General features: G+C 46.4%; 3 protein-coding genes across 17 annotated transcripts in view; all 3 read left to right on the forward strand.

Annotated features, from left to right (window-relative positions):
* LOC6735223 (mitogen-activated protein kinase kinase kinase kinase 5) overlaps window positions 1-2,769 on the forward strand; it is a 50,918-nt gene extending 48,149 nt beyond the window's left edge. For all 4 annotated transcript variants that reach the window (XM_016168495.3, XM_016168498.3, XM_016168496.3 and 1 more), the window contains 6 exons: window positions 28-154; window positions 219-572; window positions 633-1,076; window positions 1,138-1,359; window positions 1,420-1,546; window positions 1,613-2,769. In XM_016168495.3, the coding sequence (XP_016028540.1) occupies window positions 28-154; window positions 219-572; window positions 633-1,076; window positions 1,138-1,359; window positions 1,420-1,546; window positions 1,613-1,712 (1,374 nt within the window). In that variant the 3' untranslated portion in view covers window positions 1,713-2,769. The remainder of the gene's footprint in view (window positions 1-27; window positions 155-218; window positions 573-632; window positions 1,077-1,137; window positions 1,360-1,419; window positions 1,547-1,612) is intronic.
* A 93-nt stretch (window positions 2,770-2,862) lies between these two features.
* On the forward strand, window positions 2,863-4,181 carry LOC6735224 (ribosomal RNA-processing protein 8). The gene has a single exon (XM_002082161.4). The coding sequence runs from the start codon at window positions 2,973-2,975 to the stop codon at window positions 4,041-4,043; it is 1,071 nt and encodes a 356-aa protein (XP_002082197.1). The 5' UTR covers window positions 2,863-2,972; the 3' UTR covers window positions 4,044-4,181.
* Window positions 4,182-4,567: 386 nt separating this feature from the next.
* LOC6735225 (protein 4.1 homolog) lies at window positions 4,568-19,181 on the forward strand. Of its 12 annotated transcripts, none has more exons than XM_016168499.3 (17): window positions 4,568-4,706; window positions 5,007-5,234; window positions 10,618-10,661; window positions 10,959-11,150; window positions 11,233-11,678; window positions 11,737-11,889; window positions 11,949-12,307; window positions 12,406-12,527; window positions 12,787-12,900; window positions 13,608-13,770; window positions 13,838-13,890; window positions 14,250-17,255; window positions 17,609-17,830; window positions 17,918-18,019; window positions 18,136-18,291; window positions 18,499-18,609; window positions 18,684-19,181. In XM_016168499.3, exons 4-17 carry the CDS (start codon window positions 11,004-11,006, stop codon window positions 18,747-18,749), a joined length of 5,220 nt encoding a protein of 1,739 aa, XP_016028544.1. In that variant the 5' UTR covers window positions 4,568-4,706; window positions 5,007-5,234; window positions 10,618-10,661; window positions 10,959-11,003; the 3' UTR covers window positions 18,750-19,181. The 12 variants fall into 12 exon arrangements, with proteins under 12 accessions (XP_016028544.1, XP_016028546.1, XP_016028548.1 ...); XM_016168505.2 differs by lacking the exon at window positions 12,787-12,900 and adding an exon at window positions 13,182-13,211 and having other exon boundaries at window positions 4,569-4,706; XM_016168502.2 differs by having other exon boundaries at window positions 4,570-4,706; window positions 16,686-17,255.
* Window positions 19,182-19,940: the final 759 nt, after the last annotated feature.

Consider the following 19,940-nt stretch of genomic DNA (forward strand, 5'->3'; position numbering starts at 1 on the left):
TTTAACTACCTCTATTTTAATTCCCAGAATGGTCTGGAGGACTCGCCTCGACGCCATAGCTCCATGGATCAGTTGATTGGGTTGCTCGAAAACATGGGCAAGTCTTCGAGGACACGCAGCCTGAGCGATGGTGGCACCCAGGACGATGACGAAGGTCAGTGCATGTGCAATACCCAATAAAAACGTAAATTAATTAGTATTCTCTCTATATAAAACAGCGGAGAAGGAGGCGCAACCGGATCTGCTGAACAACACCCCACCGGTACCACCGAAGCGCTCCCACAAACGCCGTCACACGCCACCTCGACCCATCTCCAACGGACTGCCGCCCACTCCCAAGGTGCACATGGGCGCCTGCTTTTCCAAGATCTTCAACGGTTGCCCACTGCGCGTGCACTGCACCGCCTCGTGGATTCATCCGGAGACGCGGGACCAGCATCTGCTGATCGGCGCCGAGGAGGGCATCTACAACCTCAACATGAACGAACTGCACGACGCGGCCATCGATCAGTTGTTCCCGCGCCGCACCACCTGGTTGTATGTCATCAAGGATGTGCTCATGAGTCTGTCAGGTGGGTGCAAGATTCTTGCTTCATTGGATGAGCTTGTACATAATGCAATCCATTTTTCAGGAAAATCCTGCCAGCTCTACAGGCACGACCTGGTGGCTCTGCACTCCAAACAGACGGTACGCTTCTCGCTGCACATGAACAAGATCCCGGAGCGACTGGTTCCGCGCAAGTTCGCTCTGACCACCAAGGTGCCGGACACAAAGTGCTGCACACAGTGCTGTGTCACACGAAATCCGTATAACGGATACAAATACCTCTGTGGCGCGACGCCCAGCGGCATTTTCCTGATGCAGTGGTACGATCCACTGAACAAGTTTATGCTGCTCAAGCAGTGCGAGTGGCCAGCCATCAGTATTCAGGGCGGAGGTCACGGCTGCGTTCAGAATGGACATACGCCCGTATTCGAGATGATTATCACGCCGGAGTTGGAATACCCGATTGTGTGTACGGGTGTGCGAAAGGCCATGAACGGCTGCCTCAAGCTGGAGCTGATCAACATGAACAGTGAGTGCAATTAGTGATTGGAAATCAAATATATGCTCATAATGGAATTCCGTGATTGCAGGTGCCAGCTGGTTCCACTCGGAGGACCTGGAATATGACGCCATGGCCACGATGGTGCCGCGACGCGACCTGCTGAAGGTGGTGCGTGTGCACCAGGTGGAGAAGGACGCCATTCTGGTCTGCTACGGCAATCTGATTCAGGTGGTCACCCTGCAGGGGAACCCCAAGCAGCACAAGAAGATGGTATCGCAGCTCAACTTTGACTTCAACGTGGACAGTATTGGTAAGCGATTGGATATGCATTCGCAGAAGATATGCCCTTCATTGTGCGAATCGATTTCAGTTTGTCTGCCGGACAGCGTTTTGGCATTCCATAAGCACGGCATGCAGGGAAAGTCGTTGCGCAATGGCGAGGTGACGCAGGAGATCAAGGACATGAGTCGCACCTACAGGCTGCTGGGCAGCGATAAGTATGAAAACCTTTAACTCTTGCTTTTCAGAACTCTTTAGTAAAAGGTTACTTCAATTTCTTACAGGGTTGTGGCCTTGGAGAGCCAGCTGCTGAGGACCGGCTCCCTGGGCAGCGAGGAGGGACACGATCTGTACATTCTGGCCGGGCACGAGGCTAGCTACTAAGCTAATGGGCGCCCGCCCAATCCACTGTTATATTTTAAATATAATCCGGTTCACCACACAAGTTTTAAGGGCTGTCGCCGCCGTCGTCGTCAACTATTAACTGTAATTTAATTACTCGTAGGCTAAGCAGTGAGTTCACTGATCATAGATGACTAGAGAGAGCCAGTTGCATGCCGAGCGTTCGATAGCTTAGATTAGCGCAATTTTACAGCACCTAGAAGCGGCGGTCTTCGAAGAAGGGATCCACAATACCTTGCACACTGACGGGGATACTCGGCCCGAATCGCTATCTTTAGATCTGCCGATCACTCGATATATATGGAACGTCTGCGTCTACCCGATTCCGTTGTAGCTATATTTTTGTATTACAAAGAAATGCTTTAATTTATACAACTAACCTTAATGAACTACAGTAATCGCTACGAATAGTTATGTTAGAGATTTGTGTAAACGCTTCACAAAGCCAATAGATACGTTTCCAAATAGTCAGCCAGCAGGAGAATCCACGTATACATACACTTAAACAGGCAATTATCCACACGATTCGAGACCCATTAAGGCAATTAGAACTAAACAATTATATTTAGTCTATAGCAATTGTAAATCGCAATGTTTTTAGCTGGTTAAACTGCTTTCGATTGGCTCAAAACCGCAACGGAAAATCAAGAACGAGAAATTGAAGAATGCGATATAGGATGATACGGTTTGTTGGGAAACAAAACTAGTTAGTAAGACTTTTCTAACCTAGTAACACGAATTCAAAACAAAATAAATGCAAATTAATGGTCTGTATCTGTATGTTAAACAAGTAAACTGATTGTCATAGTTACGGTTCTAGGCTATAAGATAAGCGATGAAAACAGACAACTTTCCAAACAGCACTTTTGTCGATTGAGTTGTATAAATATTCTACTAGATGCTAAGTTATTTAGTTCATACGACAACAACAAAGCAAAAACCGAAAATTACAAACTAATACAGAGAAAAACAACCAGATAAACTCACAAAATTGTTGAACTCTAGCTTAGTGCAAAAATAAAAAAATACGTGAAAGAAATGGTTTTCTCCTTTATTTTAACCTTTTTAAATTCTTCACAGACAATTTTGAGTAATATGTACATTTTTCAAGTAGCCCGCACTCTTTTGTCAAAACGCGTTAGGCATTTCTCAAAAATGCGTCTGTATCGTTATCGAAAAGTACGATAACTCATAGAACGTAGACTTCACGTGTTTCATTTGTTTACAATTTTCCATCGCAAAATGAAGCCTTTCGAAGTGCCGCCCTGGGAGACAGAAGGCGATATCATTGAGTTCGAGCCGAATCCTTCCGGAAGTGGAGTCGCCGCCAGAGAACCAAAGAAGAAGAAACCCAAAAAAAAGAAGCCCAAAAAGAAGAAGGGCGCTGTGCCAGAAGAAAATCTGAATGTGAACACTGCAGCTGGAAAATTCAGTTACCGTGAGGTCAGAGGACCTCTTGACTCCTCAGATGATGATGACGATGTGGAGGATGGCATCCGGGCCATGCACAAGATGATGTCCGGAAAAATCGAGAAACAGCGACCACCAACGCAGGCAACAAAAGGTGGCAAAAAGGAACTTAAACTGAAACCTGAACTGGCCCAGGCGGCTGTGGAGGCCATGGAGGCCACCAGCTCATCCACGCCGGCTGCAAACTCGCTGGCCAGTAGGCTGCAATCGGAACTCCTGGGCGGACGTTTCCGGTACATCAACGAGCAGCTCTACTCGACGACCAGTCGCAAGGCGGAGGCACTTTTCCGCAAGGATAGCTCCGCTTTCGAGGCCTATCACGCTGGCTACCGTCAGCAGGTGGAGAAGTGGCCCATCAATCCGCTCAATCGCATCATCAAGACCATCATGAAGATACCCAAAACAGCCATAATTGGCGACTTTGGTTGCGGCGAGGGCAAACTGGCACAATCCGTGCCCAACAAGGTGTACTCCATGGACTTGGTGGCTGCTCGTAGCGACATCATTGCCTGCAACATGACGGATACTCCACTTCAAGCTCGATCTCTGGACGTGGCCGTATACTGCCTCTCACTAATGGGCACGGATCTGAACGAGTTCTTTCTGGAGGCCAATCGAGTGCTCAATCTGCACGGCAGTGTCTATATCGCGGAGATTCAGTCGCGATTCGAGGATGTGCGGGAGTTTGTGCGTTGCCTCAATGCATGTGGATTCGATCTTATCAAGAAGGATGTGGCTGTTAACTATTTCTACTTCTTCCAATTCATGAAGATGCGTCATGTGCCCAAGAACACCAAGATGAAAGCTTTCTCTCTCAAACCTTGCTTGTATCGCAAGCGATAGGATATTAATAGATGACATTAGTAGATTTCCGACTTTGCGAACTGTTAAAAAACCAAGACAAAGAATGCACTTATAGATAGATACATTAATTTAATGTAGGAACCTTAGGAACCGCAATAAATTTGGAATTTTTACAAATGTGTTTTGGTCTATTAGTATTTGGTCCCATATATACAAATTGTTGATAAGGCGTGATTTTTTAGCAACAAAAAAAAGGTCACCGATAAAAAATGTTTGTCGGATACATAGCGCCTTGACTTTTATTTTGATACTTGCGACAAAGATCTATAAAAGATAAAAAAATCACTCGAATTCCCATTAGAGGCCAAATAATATTTAGAAATTTAACGATTGAAATCTGACCATACATTTATTAAGAAAGCATATAGATTTATATACATTTTCTGTATAATTGGTAGCGATATCAAACAGCGCTACTGCTATAAACATTTGAAAAGCAAACCGAACCACTCAGATGAACCACCGGCATTTGCCAGCACTGCAACCACTTGGTGGTGGTTTCTCAGCAAAACTCAGTGGTCTCAACTGAAATCGACTCAATTCCAAATCGAGCAGCGGAAAGCGGATGGCTCTCAGTTTCAGTTTTCGGTTTCAGTACCAGTTTGCTCTTCGTGCACAGCACATCGAATATTTGTGACGACGGTACGTTTTGTGTGTGATCGCGCTGCCAGAATTGTGAGAAGATTTGTTGTTTGCCAGCAGCAAAGTAATTGCAAAACGGCGACGAGCGGATAGAAAAGAAAAGCGCGCAATTCGGCAGCATTGTGTTTATAAATAAAATGGGAAATTAATTTATTAGCAACCACTATTCGCGCATTTTCCGCCCACGCCCACCCCGCTCTCTATTATACCCCCCCCCTCACACCGCACACACCCCTTCAACTCCCACTCTTGCGTTCTCTATTACTCACTCAAAGAAACTCAACGTCAAATTTTCAACAGGTATTCAACGACGACGACGACAACAACAAATTGTCTTTTTTCGCGAACGAATAGAAAAAAGTGGCAAAGAATTTGTTTACTAGTGTGAAAGCGAGTGAGTGCAGTGCCCACGGGAGAAAAGTGAAAACAACACAAATACAGGAGTAAAAAGCAGCCAACCGCCAAACTAACGGTACCTGCGTGTCCTTGCTGTGGATTAAAAAGGATTCCTAGAGGCGTCTTAAGTGGGTGAGTACAATTCGGGGATTGCGACATAGGTTAATTACACTTTTATTCAAGTTTTTTTCTTTTGGGCTGTGGTCGGGAGTTTTTGGTGGCTTATGTTTTCGATACCAACACAAGCGCAGAATGACTTGGGCAGTATGACTTCATAGCACACACCACACACACACAGCCGAAAGCAGAGTTAATTGAGAGCAGCTTTGCGAGCGGGAGCGGAAAGAGAGCCGGACTCACTCACGCGGCATTTGTATCTGCGTATCTGTATCTGTGTGCTGTCAAGCTTTTCGAGTGTATCTTTTGGCACGATATTCTTATTCTTTCGACTTCTTGTTTTTGTCAACTCGGCCCACATTGTTGTTGTCGCCAGCTCTCTTTTGATTTTGCCTCTACCGTTGCCTTACTCCAATTTTCCCTCTTTTGTGTTTTCCTCGTTTGCTTCGCATTTCGGGGCGCAGGGTGGGAAATTCTTATTGGACTCGCAGTAGTCAAGGAAACGTTCCACAACACCGATCGTATACAAATGTATCTCAAAGATAGTTTCGTTTAGCAGTGAACTATAAAAAAGGGGGCAAATACTTTATATATTTATACAAACTACTTAGTATCGGTAATAGTAGAACGTGTGTACGCACATATAACTTCAAATGTATCTCATAGATACGCATGTGGAGAGGCAGATACAATCACTTTTGAATTCTACGCAGATTGAAAAGTTTATTCATAATGGTATGATTTTGAATAGAAAACCTCTTAGGTTTAAATATTAATTGAGTAGAATTTATACTTCGCATTTATATTTCAAAGAGGGGCAACTACCAACCGAAAAATCAAAATTCCTAAAACTACGCACTTAAGGAAACCGATTCCTTTTCATCTCTTTCTCTCGCCTATATATAATTTTGGAATTTCGTCGCATTCATATGGCATATAGTTTCAAATGGTGGCTAAATTCCCCAAGCATCAAGACGTCACTGCTCCCAAAATAGAATCGATCGGGGTTGCGAGCAGGTTTCCGCATTTCTTATCAAAACATTGAGCGCTTTTTGCATTGGCATTTTTCATATGTTTGATATCGGCTGGGGTAAACAACGGTGGTCTTTATCCCAGCCACTAGGCAACATGGCTAAGATAAGATAAGGCCACCACAACAAAGGCCAGTTATGAATGGCAGGTGACTGGTGGCGATATTTTAGTTGTCCCCTCATCCCCCATCCACTGAGTCACGGCACGATTTTCACCATCCCCGGAAAACCTGGGGCGTTGACTTGGCAACCAAAAAACCGTTCTTCGAAAACCGCTGTTTACGTGGAGTCTTTTTTTTCCACCTTTTCCGGGAGGTGTGGGCTTTGACCCAAATAGTAAGAAACATTAACATGTAGACTTCATCTTCTTGGCCAGGCCATGCAAAGTGGGAATGGAAACGAACTGGCTAACATGAGGTTGAGCTTGCATTAGAAAAAAAAACCGGTTGTTGCTGGCCAAGAAGTTGGCTGCACAGCAGACAAACAGATAAAGCAGCCGAGCAAAGCAAACGAGGAGTGCCAGCCAACTGAATGCCAATAACTGTACAACCAGCGAGTGGAAAACTATACTACAAAAAATCTGTAGAGTGAGAGAGTTTCGGAGGGCTAACGACTTGGCAGCACGCGAATGAACATGGCTAAAAAAATGAGTCGGAATCAGAGCCCCCTCGAAAACCTGAATTCGAACACGACTCCGAATTCGAGCGTTACCAACTAGGTGTGTCTTCCAGCGTTAGAAGCTCCCAGAGCGCGTCTCTCCGAATTCTCTCGGATTCTCTCGGCGGAAAACGGAGACTAAGCCCCACCAGCGATTTTCCAGCGTGGCCAGATCGTTGTTAAGACTGGGGATCTCACCTACTATGTATCTTAATATCTTTATCTTTATGAATCCTCTTTAGAATCGCTAGCTATTCTTAGTTCACCTGAAGAATTCCACCCTCCTTCAGCGAGGGGAAAAACCAATCTAATCTTTCAACAAACTTAATCGGATGGAAGACAGCTTTTCCAGCCCCCTTTGAGCCAATCAGTTTCCCTCTTGCGCCCCTCCTATATGCCCATTCGATTTTCCGTTTTCTATTTTTATTCCTTGTCGCATCGATTTTTACTTGTGCGGATGGGGCGTCTATAGGTCTATGATTAATGTGCAAAGCGCTGAAGTGGACAAAATTCTCCTCGAGGGCGGCTCGTTTGTTTACTTTCTCCGCCCTTCGCGACACTTTTTCCCTCACCTTCTGGGCAGAAATCAAAACGCGATGTGCCAGTGGGTGTGGCTTTACAACACGGGGAAAAATATTAATCTAAAACACCTTATTCTGTTCTACTAAAACATCATGTTCCTGAAACCAAAAAATTGTTTAAAAGGGTTTCACTATTTTATTATTTTAAAATGACTTGCATTTTGGTTCCGCTTATATTTTATGGAGTAGAAATAGCAGCAACTGTGGATGCATTTCAGAGTTCGTTGGCCAGGCGAAGTCAAATGCTTTAAATAGCCATTGACAGTGGAGAAGTGATGGTGGCGGGTGGTGGTGCGGAGTGGTGCAGATGGCTATGTGTGTGGGTGTGATCCAGTGCGGTTATGTCGCCTTGTCATCCGAACGTCGATCAGAGCGGTAATTAGTCAAGCGACACACTGCTCCACAGAGCCGTCACTTGAGCTGTCGAAAAGTGGCATCTGGTGACCAGAAACCAGTTCGCCCCAAGTGGCTGATCCACTTCTGACTTACTAGCTAGTGGTCATCGCTGTCTCAGGGCTACCAGTGCGACGGGAAATGGGAACGGATCTGGCTTATCGACTGGCGGGTTCCATGGAGTCGCCATCCTCGACTGCCAGGCGGTTCCACTCCGTCGATAAGTGTATGGATTCGCAAAGGCGCAACACACCCTCTTCTAATCGTTCTGTATTGATTGACCCACTTTCCCACTTTAGCACACAGTCCAGAATGCGCGAATGTTTACGTATTTCCCACTCCATATTTCCTCGAAAAATATACAAAATAACTTGGAAGACCTGACGCACTAGGCAGGAAAATCCATTGTTCATTCGAGTGAATGATTGGTTCAAAAGGGTCAAGTGATGAAGAGAAGGAAAGTATTCTTAAGAGCTCAAATGGAAATAATAATATATCTCTAATTAGCTGAAACGATACTCAGATGTCTGTCAAATTAATGTACATATTTCAATTTATGCACCACAACGGAAAATGTAACAGCTTCCCTTGCGGAAATGCGGCCATGTTTATAAACGGATGTGAAGTCAGTATATAATACATTTTAAATGCGATTTATTGGCAACGCTTCGTTGAGCTCAGCAAATGGCAAGTTTGAAAAGTTTTGTGCACTTCACAGCCCCGGGGGAAATTTTAATGTTAATGGGCATAAAAGCGAAAGTTTAGTCACAATGACTAGAGGTAATGTACTATGTATATTATGTACCAGGGAGAAATTCAAAGTCGGCCGTCCCTGGGGAAGTGACGCCACCGCCCACCAGGTGACCCATGTTGATGTCAGAGTAATAACTCGATGACACATGTATGAGCCATCCCCGCGGATATGAAAACCCTGGCACAGCGTCGTCGCCAATTGAATTTGATTTAAGTTGTATTAAATGAAACTTAATTAAAGGGGAGCCGGCTGCACCCAAAGTACGAGTGCCCATGTTCTCATTCCGAATCTCAATTGAAACGACGCGATTGCCATCTTTTGTGCTTCTGCCTTCTGTCCGCCACAAGAACTTCGTTACTTTCACAATAATACCAGATATATCTATGTATATATACTACTCACTTGGTTAGCCTGCTTCTTCTCTGCTCAATTCGGACGTATTTATTCTCGCCTGGCCAGCAATATTGTAACCTAAAGATTAGACGCGCGCCACTTGATGAATTTCACCTCGACCTCCTTCAATTGAGGCGAATGCGCCGAGTGCTGAAATGTTTTTGGGTGTCGGCATCTTCTGCAAATATATTTGTATAAACTCTAGAAATAGCTCTTGATATTATGCCTTAGCTGGTGCTGATCGCTTAGGTGATGATGTCATCGAAAATAAATCATGTACGAATGCCCCCGCAATGTAAAGTCGCTATGCGCTATCGACAATTCGAGCGATTTACTTTGTTTTGGTTTGCCAGCCAAAACAATTTGTAAGGCGGCACGGCGAGATAATGCCGCTGATTCACCGCCGATCTTAGTCAAGTATTCCATTCCCACTACCCATGGGCCCTGCATTTGGCCAAGCGAAAATAACGAGGTGGTTGCAACCGCCCGTCGATGATGTCAACATTGCGTATGCGCAACCTTCAACTATGGGAACGAGCACGCTGCCAAAAGTAATGCTATATGGAGTCCATATACACATGGTCTGCGCGCTACAAAGACGCGAGAATAAATAAAATAATATAAATTAGATGTTTGTCTGCCTTTTTTTTGGGTTTTCGGGTTCTGGTTCTCAGCATACATATTTCATGTGTGTTTTTGTTTAATTTTGAACGCACGATGACGCCACCAGAGTTAATTCGCTTGGGGGTCGTGTCCGAAACTGAAACAGTATTATAGCGCCATAGAAGACCTCTATCACGAAGTCTGTGGCAAACTGGTTCAGCTAGTTTCCTCTGCGGGATCGATGGATGCCTCATGGCCCATGACTCCCAACCAATTAAACACTGCGATTGTAAATTGAACTCGCTGTGCAATCGGTCAGTGCATCTGGGCTCAATTGACTCTCGATCCTCGCACGTTAACCATACCCATAACTATGGCTACACCCAAGTACATTCCCAATCAGCGTTGATTGAAGGCTCTTTTCTGGGTGGGGCAGTGTGTCCACATCCGTGGCAAAGTGCCGATATCGTCTCTTTCCAGAAGAAAACAACATTTATGGCATTATTTCGCGCAATTTGCAGTCCCGCTAAATGCCGACCGCAAACGGAATCAAATGGAAACGGAAGGGGATAAAAGCGAGAACATGACGCTGCCTCGACTTGCCGGCTTATATAACCCCACACCGATATAGAATATACATATACATATTTATATATATATATATATGAAAGACTTATGTCACTGCCGAACTTGAATTCAGATCTGGAACGTGAGCTGTCGCCGATCACTTGACTTTTCGGCTTACTCAAAGGACGTTCCCAACTTCTGTTCCCATGCACTTTTGTAAATTTAATGATTTTAATTACTGGGGCATTATCTGTATTCACTCTGCTTAATAATAGATCTGCGAAATCTGACTTTTGTGCGGTTTATGGCCAACTCATTGTAATGGTCTCAGACCTGAAAGTTTTTTACTATCTGCTTTCGCTAGTAAAATGGTAATTCAATTTGCAGTTCAGCTTTTAATGGCGAAATTTCTCTTACAGCTCGCTGGAAATCATTGCCGGAGAAATTCTAGAGCTCTTTGGAAGTGAGTACGCAATTGCAATTGGTGACATCATAGCCGTCAGCAAATGGAGGAGCAGGAGTTGTACACATCCTGGCTGAGGGTCCTGTGTTTAAATGTGTGTGTGTTGCTGAGTTTATTTGCGCAGTGGCGCCAGGCAAATTGAGAAAGTTTATGTCGTGTTTTATGCCCAGACTGCAGACATCTAATGAGCGAAAGGCGCCCACACACACACTCGGACACATGACCCCGCGGAGTGGACACTTCCGGCCATTTAACTTGTATCCAGTGCAATTTACTAAAGTCTTTACATTCTTGCAGCCAACTCCAAGCTGCCGCTGGCGTAGCCAAGTCCCCCAATCCAAGATGCCGGCGGAAATTAAACCATCCGCGCCCGCTGAGCCGGAAACGCCGACCAAGAGCAAACCCAAGACCAGCTCATCCTCGCACGGAAAGCCTGCCCTTGCACGAGTCACCCTGCTGGATGGATCCCTTCTGGACGTGTCCATTGATGTGAGTAAGCTGGGATGAATTGTCAATTTCTATTTGTTATGATTAATAACATTAACAACAATGTCCAATTTGATATCCATAGCGCAAAGCCATTGGCCGTGATGTGATCAACTCAATCTGCGCCGGTCTGAACCTCATCGAAAAGGACTACTTCGGCCTGACCTATGAAACTCCCACAGATCCGCGCACCTGGCTGGATCTGGAGAAGCCGGTGTCCAAGTTCTTCCGCACGGACACTTGGCCTCTCACCTTCGCCGTCAAGTTCTATCCTCCGGAGCCATCGCAGCTGAAGGAGGACATCACGCGCTACCATTTGTGCCTGCAGGTGCGCAATGACATCCTGGAGGGCCGACTGCCCTGCACATTCGTTACCCACGCTCTGCTCGGATCCTACCTGGTGCAGTCGGAGATGGGGGACTACGATGCCGAAGAAATGCCCACCAGGGCCTACCTAAAGGACTTCAAGATCGCACCAAATCAGACTGCCGAGTTGGAGGATAAGGTCATGGATCTGCACAAGACCCACAAGTGAGTTCAAAGTGACTACATCAAGTATTTATACTCACTTTAATATTGTTTATTTTAGGGGACAATCGCCCGCCGAGGCCGAGCTACACTACCTGGAGAATGCTAAGAAGCTGGCCATGTACGGCGTGGACTTGCATCCCGCCAAGGATTCCGAGGGCGTGGACATCATGCTGGGCGTTTGTGCCTCCGGCTTGCTCGTCTACCGCGATAAGTGAGTAGCTCTTACTATATTTGAATTAAACAATTATTAATAAATCAAAATCCAACTAGATTGCGCATAAACCGCTTTGCCTGGCCCAAGATCCTGAAGATCTCCTACAAGCGCCACCATTTCTACATCAAGATCCGACCGGGTGAATTCGAGCAATACGAATCCACCATTGGCTTCAAACTGGCCAACCATCGTGCCGCCAAGAAACTGTGGAAGTCCTGCGTGGAGCACCACACCTTCTTCCGCCTGATGACCCCCGAGCCGGTCAGCAAGTCCAAGATGTTCCCGGTCTTCGGGTCCACCTACCGCTACAAGGGTCGCACTCAGGCCGAGAGTACGAACACACCCGTGGATCGTACTCCTCCGAAGTTCAACAGGACTCTGTCCGGAGCTCGTCTTACTTCCAGGAGCATGGATGGTAATTAAACCTAGTCCTGAGTAGTCCTTATTGATTATAACCTGATAGTTTTGAATCTATCTAGTATGGATTGTTTCTAATTATCTGATTCCTTTTAGCTCTGGCCTTGGCCGAAAAGGAAAAGGTGGCTAGGAAGAGCAGCACCCTGGATCATCGGGGAGATCGAAATGCCGATGGCGATGCCCACAGCCGCAGTCCAATCAAGAACAAGAAGGAGAAGGTAACCCATCCAGTTTTTAACCCACTAATGCCTGACGAAACATAGCTATTGAGATGAACATGTTTAACGATGATTTCGGAGTTAACCAGAGTTTTTTGTACTTTCTTCTCGGTTTGTTACTAACTCACAACCACTCACAAACCAAACAACCACACACACATCCACTCTGTGATTCTGAATATGAAATGATGTGCTCGTAATGTTAACCCTCCGTCCCCTAAAAAAAAAACACACCTTAACCCCCCATAACACTAACCAGTTGATGCGACAGTCGAGCACCGGCACGGCTTCGGCCTCCTCGCAAAGTTCCCTCGAGGGTGACTACGAGACCAACCTAGAGATTGAGGCCATCGAGGCTGAGCCCCCCGTTCAGGTTAACACTTTACTACCTACAACTCAAAAAAATCAAAACAAAAGTATCCTCCGAATCGAATCTTCTACAATGTATCCTTCCTAACTTTTTTATCGGCTTTGAACTCTGCTTTTCGAATGTTGTGAGCTTACGTATGAAACGATTTGATTTGAAGTCTCCCTTATTTATTCGTTTATTTGTTCAGCTCAGGGCTACTATACCCCAGTAATTTATGGATGTTCTGAACCTATTAATTTATATTTTTTGTTTCATAACCGACTATTCTCTAACCAATGTGATAGAACCCCAACGAGCTGTACCTTGATCTGATGGTAATTTCTGTAAAAAAAGAAAACAGTGCCGTCAACTGTCTGTTAAATGTGCATTACATCATAACTATCTATCTGACTTTTTTAAGTGTTTTATTTAACTTTGATTTGATTATTTTGTGACGTCTGTAAGAGTCCTTTCTCGAGCTGTAAATACCATTTAGGGCCACACCAGTACAGTCCACACAAAACATGCATTGGCACTGATTATGCGGTTGTATTAAAAAAGATCATCTAAAATGCTTAATTAACCATTTTTATAATTTTGTTGCTTGTATTGTAAATATATATTGTACATCTCAGCCATTTTGTAGCATGTCGCCTTTTCGCCCCAAATATCTGTTTCCTCTCAACAATACGCTAAAAACTATAACTAACTAATGATCGATGTTTTCTCAGGATGCTGATAAGGAGGCTAAGTTGCGTGAGAAGAAGCAAAAGGAGAAGGAGGAGAAGGAGCGAAAGGAGCGGGAGAAGCGTGAGTTGGAGGAGAAGAAGAAGGCCGAAAAGGCTGCCAAGGCAGCACTTGCCGCTGGTGCCGCTGCAGGAGCGGCTGTTAATGGTAAGTATCCTCAAGATGAAGTATCTAAGGAAGCAATCTTATTAACCTCATTGAAAATATTTTCTAGGCAATGACGAGCTGAATGATTCCAACAAGTCTGACAAGTCCTCAGGCAGACGTGTAAGTATCCTATCTGACTATCCCCAACTTAAGCTAGATCATAGGATCACAAGACTAGGTGTACTAAGCTAAGCGATATCCACGCACCGAATGCGCCCGCCCTTGTGTAAATACCCTTAACCCCCCGAACCCAATACCCACCCAAATCCACATACCAAGTCACTTAAGTTTCACCCGTAAGTTATGATAGTTTGTAGTGAAACCCGAAAATTGATCTTTAGTTTAACTCATTGGTTTTGTGATATTTATTATAGTTTCGTTTTGTTAATTTTTCCCTCCCATTTCTTTTCGTTTTATGTTTGATCTTTTCATTTGATCCTCGAAAACAAACGATCCGACGAAACACCGACGATCCACAGGGCGTTGGCATATTCTCCTCGGGTCGCAAGAGCAAGAGCGGTTCCCCATCCAAGGATGGCAAGGATAAGTCCGGAAAGGATAAGGACAAGGAGGTGGGTCGACTTGGTCTGGTCGTTACGTCCGGTCTGGGCGATAATCAGCAGGATCAGAACCTGGACGAGGCGGCTAGGAATGCGGCTAAGAACCGAGGATCCACCACTCCGGGTGTCACTAGGCAGTATGAGTATGCCGTGGATAATGATGGCAATACCAGTCCCACAAGGAAATCATACACCCCTGGTGGCTTCCGCTACGATCAGGATCCTAACTCTAGGAAATCCGGTGCCGATGGCCAGGAGCAGCTGTCTCCTACCTCGCAGCAAAAGAAGATTGGTTTGGCCTTTAACTATGCTCCTGGTAACGAGAACGCCTTGAAGGAAACGGCTGAGAAGCTGAAGGCAGGACAGCTGTCTCCTCGCACCCAGGATAAGCTGAACCGCGGTCAACTTTCGCCCAAATCGCGGGCTAAGCTTCTTCAGGATCCACTCCTCTCGCCCACCACCCGCGCTAAGCTCCAGGGCAGCGCTGTGGATGCGGCTGCTGTTCCTCTGAGTGATTCCCAGAAGCGATCCTACTCGCCCACCAAGGGACCCCAGGGCTACTCCTCTGGAGCTCCAGGAAGCTACAAGCCCATCTCAGATCCCACGGCTGATTTCCTGGAATCCCAGCGCTACATTAAGGAGCCCGGATACGTTGGCCCCTCCAAAGCTGACGTTGCTGCTGGTCTTGCTGGTGCTGCAGGTGCTGCTGGATCTAAGAAGCCTGGTTCTCCCACCAAGACAGGAAAGGGAGCTCCAGGAGCTGGAGCTGCGGCAGCAGCTGGAGCCGCAGGAGCTGCAGCAGCAGCGGCCAAGCCGAAAAAGAGGCGTGTCAAGATCATGGTCATCACCTCCAAATTCGATCCCTCCACCAAGCGTATTGATGCGGAGAACGGAAGTATTGAGCACTCCACTGGCATTCTAGATCCCGCCACCGGACTCATTGACACCAAATATGGCGTGATTGATCCCAAGAAGGGAACATTGGAGGCTCTGAATACCAAGACCGGAAAGAAGGAGGTGTTCCAGGGCGATGTTGATGGCAAGACGGGCAATCTTCATTTGGTATCTGGTGTGGCGGATCCAAAGACAGGACGCCTTGACGACACCCTTGGTCAGATCGTTTGCATCACACCCCAGGATAATCCTGTGGTGGAGCTAACAGTGATCACCAGTCGCATCGATCCTGCAACCGGAAAGATCGACACAGTTAACGGAGATGTGGAGCGCTCCTTGGGCGTCCTGAACTTGGATACTGGCCTGCTGGATACCAAGTATGGAGAGATTAACACACGCACCGGCGAACTTAAGGCCATTGATCCGAAGTCTGGCAAGATTGTAGTCAGCAAGAATGTTAAAGTGGATCCGGGCACTGGCCAGATCACGATCCTGGGCGTTGTAGATCCCAAGACGAACAAGATCGATCCGAACCAGGGTCGCCTCATTGAGGTGGGCCAACAGATTGACCCAATTGTGGAGGTCACTTCCTTGGCGGGCAAGTTCGATTCCAAGAGGAACATCATCGATGCCAAGACGGCTCAGGTGGAGACCTCTGGAGGTCAGTTCGACCCGAAGGCCGGCAAGATTGATACCAAATACGGACAGATTGATCTGGTTAAGCATACGATCACGTTCAATGACCCGAAATCAGGAAAGACGGTTACTAGGGACATTAAGATTGAACCAGCCACCGGACAGATTGTCCTGAAGAACCAGGTCAATCCGAAGAACAACAAGCCCGACAAGGATTATGCCAGGATTATCTCTTTGAGGATCGTGCAACAGCGCGTGGATCCGGCCACTAAGGCGCCCATCACTGAAGTCAGTGCCTCCAAGGACAAGGACATCGTGGTGGACCCCAAGTCCAACCAGATTTGGGTACCTACGGGAGCCACCGATCCTGCCACCAAGGAGCAGCAGTACATCTCCAGCAGCGTGGACCCCAAGACGGGATACGTTATCACCATCTATGGCTACCTGGACCCCAAGACCAACGAGATCAAGAAACAGACCAAGCTCGACCCCAACACAATCAAGATCGAACCCACGTCCGGAAAGATATACACTGCCACCGGGGAGGTGGATCAGGCCACTGGGGAGCCGTTGTACGCGGCCACCCAGGTGGATCCCGAATCCGGCGAGGTTTACACCAAGCTGGCCCGCGTCGATCCCAAGACGGGCAAGATCGTGATCGTGCGCATCCTGCTTATCTCGAAGACCGACGAGCGTGGTCGCCCGGAGGAGATCGATCCCTCCACATGCGAAATCGATCCCGTCTCCGGCCGCGTTCTTAAGTTCTTCAATAAGACCGTTTATGTTTACAATATGATTGACCCTGTGACCGGTGAAATTGTTCAGGTGGACCCCAATGACCCGCGTTTCGCTGGCGCCCGCACCACGGTGACCCACACGATGACGCTGACAGGGGAGATTGACCCCGTGACCGGCAGGATTAAGAGCGAGTATGGCGACATTGACCCGAACACGGGAGACATTGATCCCGCCACGGCTGTCACGGATCCCGTGACCGGAAAACTGATCCTCAACTATGCCCAGATCGATCCCTCGCACTTCGGCAAACAGGCGCAGGTGCAAACCACCACGGAAACGGTACCCATCACCCGCCAGCAGTTCTTCGACGGAGTCAAGCACATAAGCAAGGGCGCTCTACGGCGGGATTCCGAGGGCAGCTCCGATGACGACATGACCGGACAGTATGGTACCGAACAGGTCAATGACGTCTTGATCGGCAGTCCAGCGGGACAGGCGGGCGGCAAGCTGGGCAAGCCAGTGAGCACGCCCACGGTGGTGAAGACCACCACCAAACAGGTGCTGACCAAGAACATCGATGGCGTGACCCACAATGTGGAAGAGGAGGTGCGCAACCTGGGCACCGGCGAGGTCACCTACTCCACGCAGGAACACAAGGTTAGCGAGGGACTACGTCCCTTATGGATAAACTGGAATTCAATTCTTAAGGGCTTTGATCGAATTCGATTTTTATTTATGGGTTATAAAAAATATCCATTTGAGGTTTTTTTAAATATAATATTTAGAAAATCGCAATCGAATTGGATCAAAACCCAGGACTCTGAAAACCGGAAACGTCTTTCTGTCTCTTTGCGCTTCGCTTTCCAAAGTTATATTACTTAATCTCTGCCTTTGCCTAACTTCCGCCTCTATTTGATGTTGTTGCTTGAACTGTTGTGTTATTGTTGTTGTATTATTATGCCGTACGCACTAACCCACTGAACCACCCAATTGCCACTCAATCCACCTAGGCTGATGCTACACCCACCGACCTGAGTGGCGCCTATGTCACGGCCACCGCAGTCACCACCCGCACCGCCACCACGCACGAGGATCTGGGCAAGAACGCCAAGACGGAGCAGCTGGAGGAGAAGACGGTGGCCACCACCCGCACCCACGATCCCAACAAGCAGCAGCAGCGCGTCGTCACCCAGGAGGTGAAGACGACGGCGACTGTCACCAGTGGGGATCAGGTAAGATCGCATGGCTGCACCCCTTTGCATGAGTTGATTGTTGTCATTATGATTTCGATATGTTATGTTATATTATGTGTTGTGTAGTATCAGAGGAGGGATAGCGTTTCCTCGACCAGCTCCGGCGATTCGGGCACGCCCATCGACGGACCCTACGATGGTGCCAGTGTGGTGCGCACAGATAACCAGGTGGGTCATGCATGGCTATTTTGCAATAAAAGCAATCAATATAAAGGCCCTCTAAGAGTAGTTGCTTTTCCAATAAAGGTTCCATTCCAAGCCTAATAATCTCGAATTTTACACAGAAATCTCCGCTGTTTACGACCTCCGCCACAACTGGACCCCATGTGGAAAGCACCCGAGTGGTTCTGGGTGAGGACACACCCGGCTTCTCCGGACATGGCGAAATCATCTCCACCCAAACCGTGAGCAGCAAAACCCGCACTGTGGAAACCATTACCGTAAGTACCCGGAACTAAGCCACCTGATCCCGTTCGATTAGGATGCGTAAGTAGCCAGAGGTAGGCTTTCTATCTATCTATCCGAAAGATATTTCCTGTGAACGTATGCACCACACTGTATATTCCATGCATAGTCCTTGTTCGAATGGGTTCAGGTTGTACCACATTTACATGATAACATTTATTAATAATACTCTAAATGAACAGTACAAAACCGAACGCGATGGCATTGTGGAGACACGAGTGGAACAGAAGATAACCATTCAGTCCGATGGAGATCCGATCGATCATGACAAAGCCTTGGCCGAGGCAATACAAGTGAGTATCTAATGGATTAACTTCGCCGCCAGGAGATACATTAACTGATACCAATGGTTTTTACTCGATTACAGGAAGCGACGGCCATGAATCCGGACATGACAGTCGAGAAGATTGAAATTCAGCAGCAAACGCAGTAGATTTTATAATTATTTTTAAACCATTCGGAGGATTTTCTAAGTAAACCCGCACACACTCACACACATGAACACCAGCCCACGCATACGCAGCACTTGCAGTACACCTTTTATACAACCTATATCTAAATATAAATCTAAAAAAATATATATATACACATACGAGTGTATATTTGACCTCGAGCTGATGACCCACATGACATAACACTAAGAAATATGAAAGATAAATTCCCAATTATCCGTTACCGCTACCGTCTACGAGAAAATGCATCTACATGTTTATTATTTTTATTACAACTGTTGTTTATAATTACTTTTTATTACGTATATTATATATTGAATGTGCAAGGCAACGTTGAAATGAAAACTCTATATATTGTAAACCACGATTGCATTCAAATACAAGAATAAAACCTAAATGTACACACACAAAAACCGATTAAGTGCTTTTCTGGATGGCAAACTGGCGGCTCCTCGGGGCATTCGCACTTGCTGAAATTGCCATTTGTGCTTTTCAATAAGCCACGGACCGCTGAATATTTGATGGACCGTGCTCCCTCGCTCGATGGCGATATAAATCAGCAATCCACAGGGTCTAAACCCACTACCCACCCCCACCACCACGATATACCCACTTGCCATGGCTTTTTGCACACAACGTCATCGCAATTAAGTGAAATTACCGGCCAAATAGAACACAAATGAACCCATTGCTGACCGTCCAAGCACATGACCGGCGATAAGGACCCTGCATTAACATGAAATCCAATTCGCAATTGCATACCCCATGGGGTAGTAGGGGTCACCACCCACCACGTGGAGGTGGAACCACCGGCTGCGCGACAACTCGCCAACCCAAAAAAAAGGGGGTAAAGCGATTGTAATGCAATATTTATGGCCCCGAGTTGCTCGCAATCAAGTGGAGGCGGTCGACAAGGCTTCCCCGCTAATAATATTACGTACTGTGCCAGGAATTTCATTTCGCTATTTGCACCCTGTGTTCCTAAAGGATAGGGGTATGTTAAAACAATATCGAATTTCTTTAATTATTGGAGTAAGTTTACTGGCAGCGATTTGGAGTTTTTGATTAATTTACTTAAAAGCAAGTTAGACGATCCTTCTTCCTGTACTTAAAATAATTCAAAAGTTACAAAACAATCACAACAATAAATATATACCCAATATTATAATCTT

This window comes from Drosophila simulans, chromosome 2R, assembly GCF_016746395.2.
Source record: "Drosophila simulans strain w501 chromosome 2R, Prin_Dsim_3.1, whole genome shotgun sequence".
NCBI lineage: Eukaryota > Metazoa > Arthropoda > Insecta > Diptera > Drosophilidae > Drosophila > Drosophila simulans.

What these genes read in the sequence shown, in the direction of transcription:
- LOC6735224 (XM_002082161.4), top strand. Translation starts at nt 2,973, where the DNA reads ATGAAGCCTTTCGAAGTGCCGCCCTGGGAGACAGAAGGCGATATCATT.
- LOC6735225 (XM_016168499.3), top strand. Translation starts at nt 11,004, where the DNA reads ATGCCGGCGGAAATTAAACCATCCGCGCCCGCTGAGCCGGAAACGCCG. An exon ending in TGCAGGAGCGGCTGTTAATG is followed by an intron (nt 13,771 to 13,837) that starts GTAAGTATCCTC and finishes AATATTTTCTAG; the next exon opens with GCAATGACGAGCTGAATGAT. An exon ending in CCTTGGCCGAGGCAATACAA is followed by an intron (nt 18,610 to 18,683) that starts GTGAGTATCTAA and finishes ACTCGATTACAG; the next exon opens with GAAGCGACGGCCATGAATCC.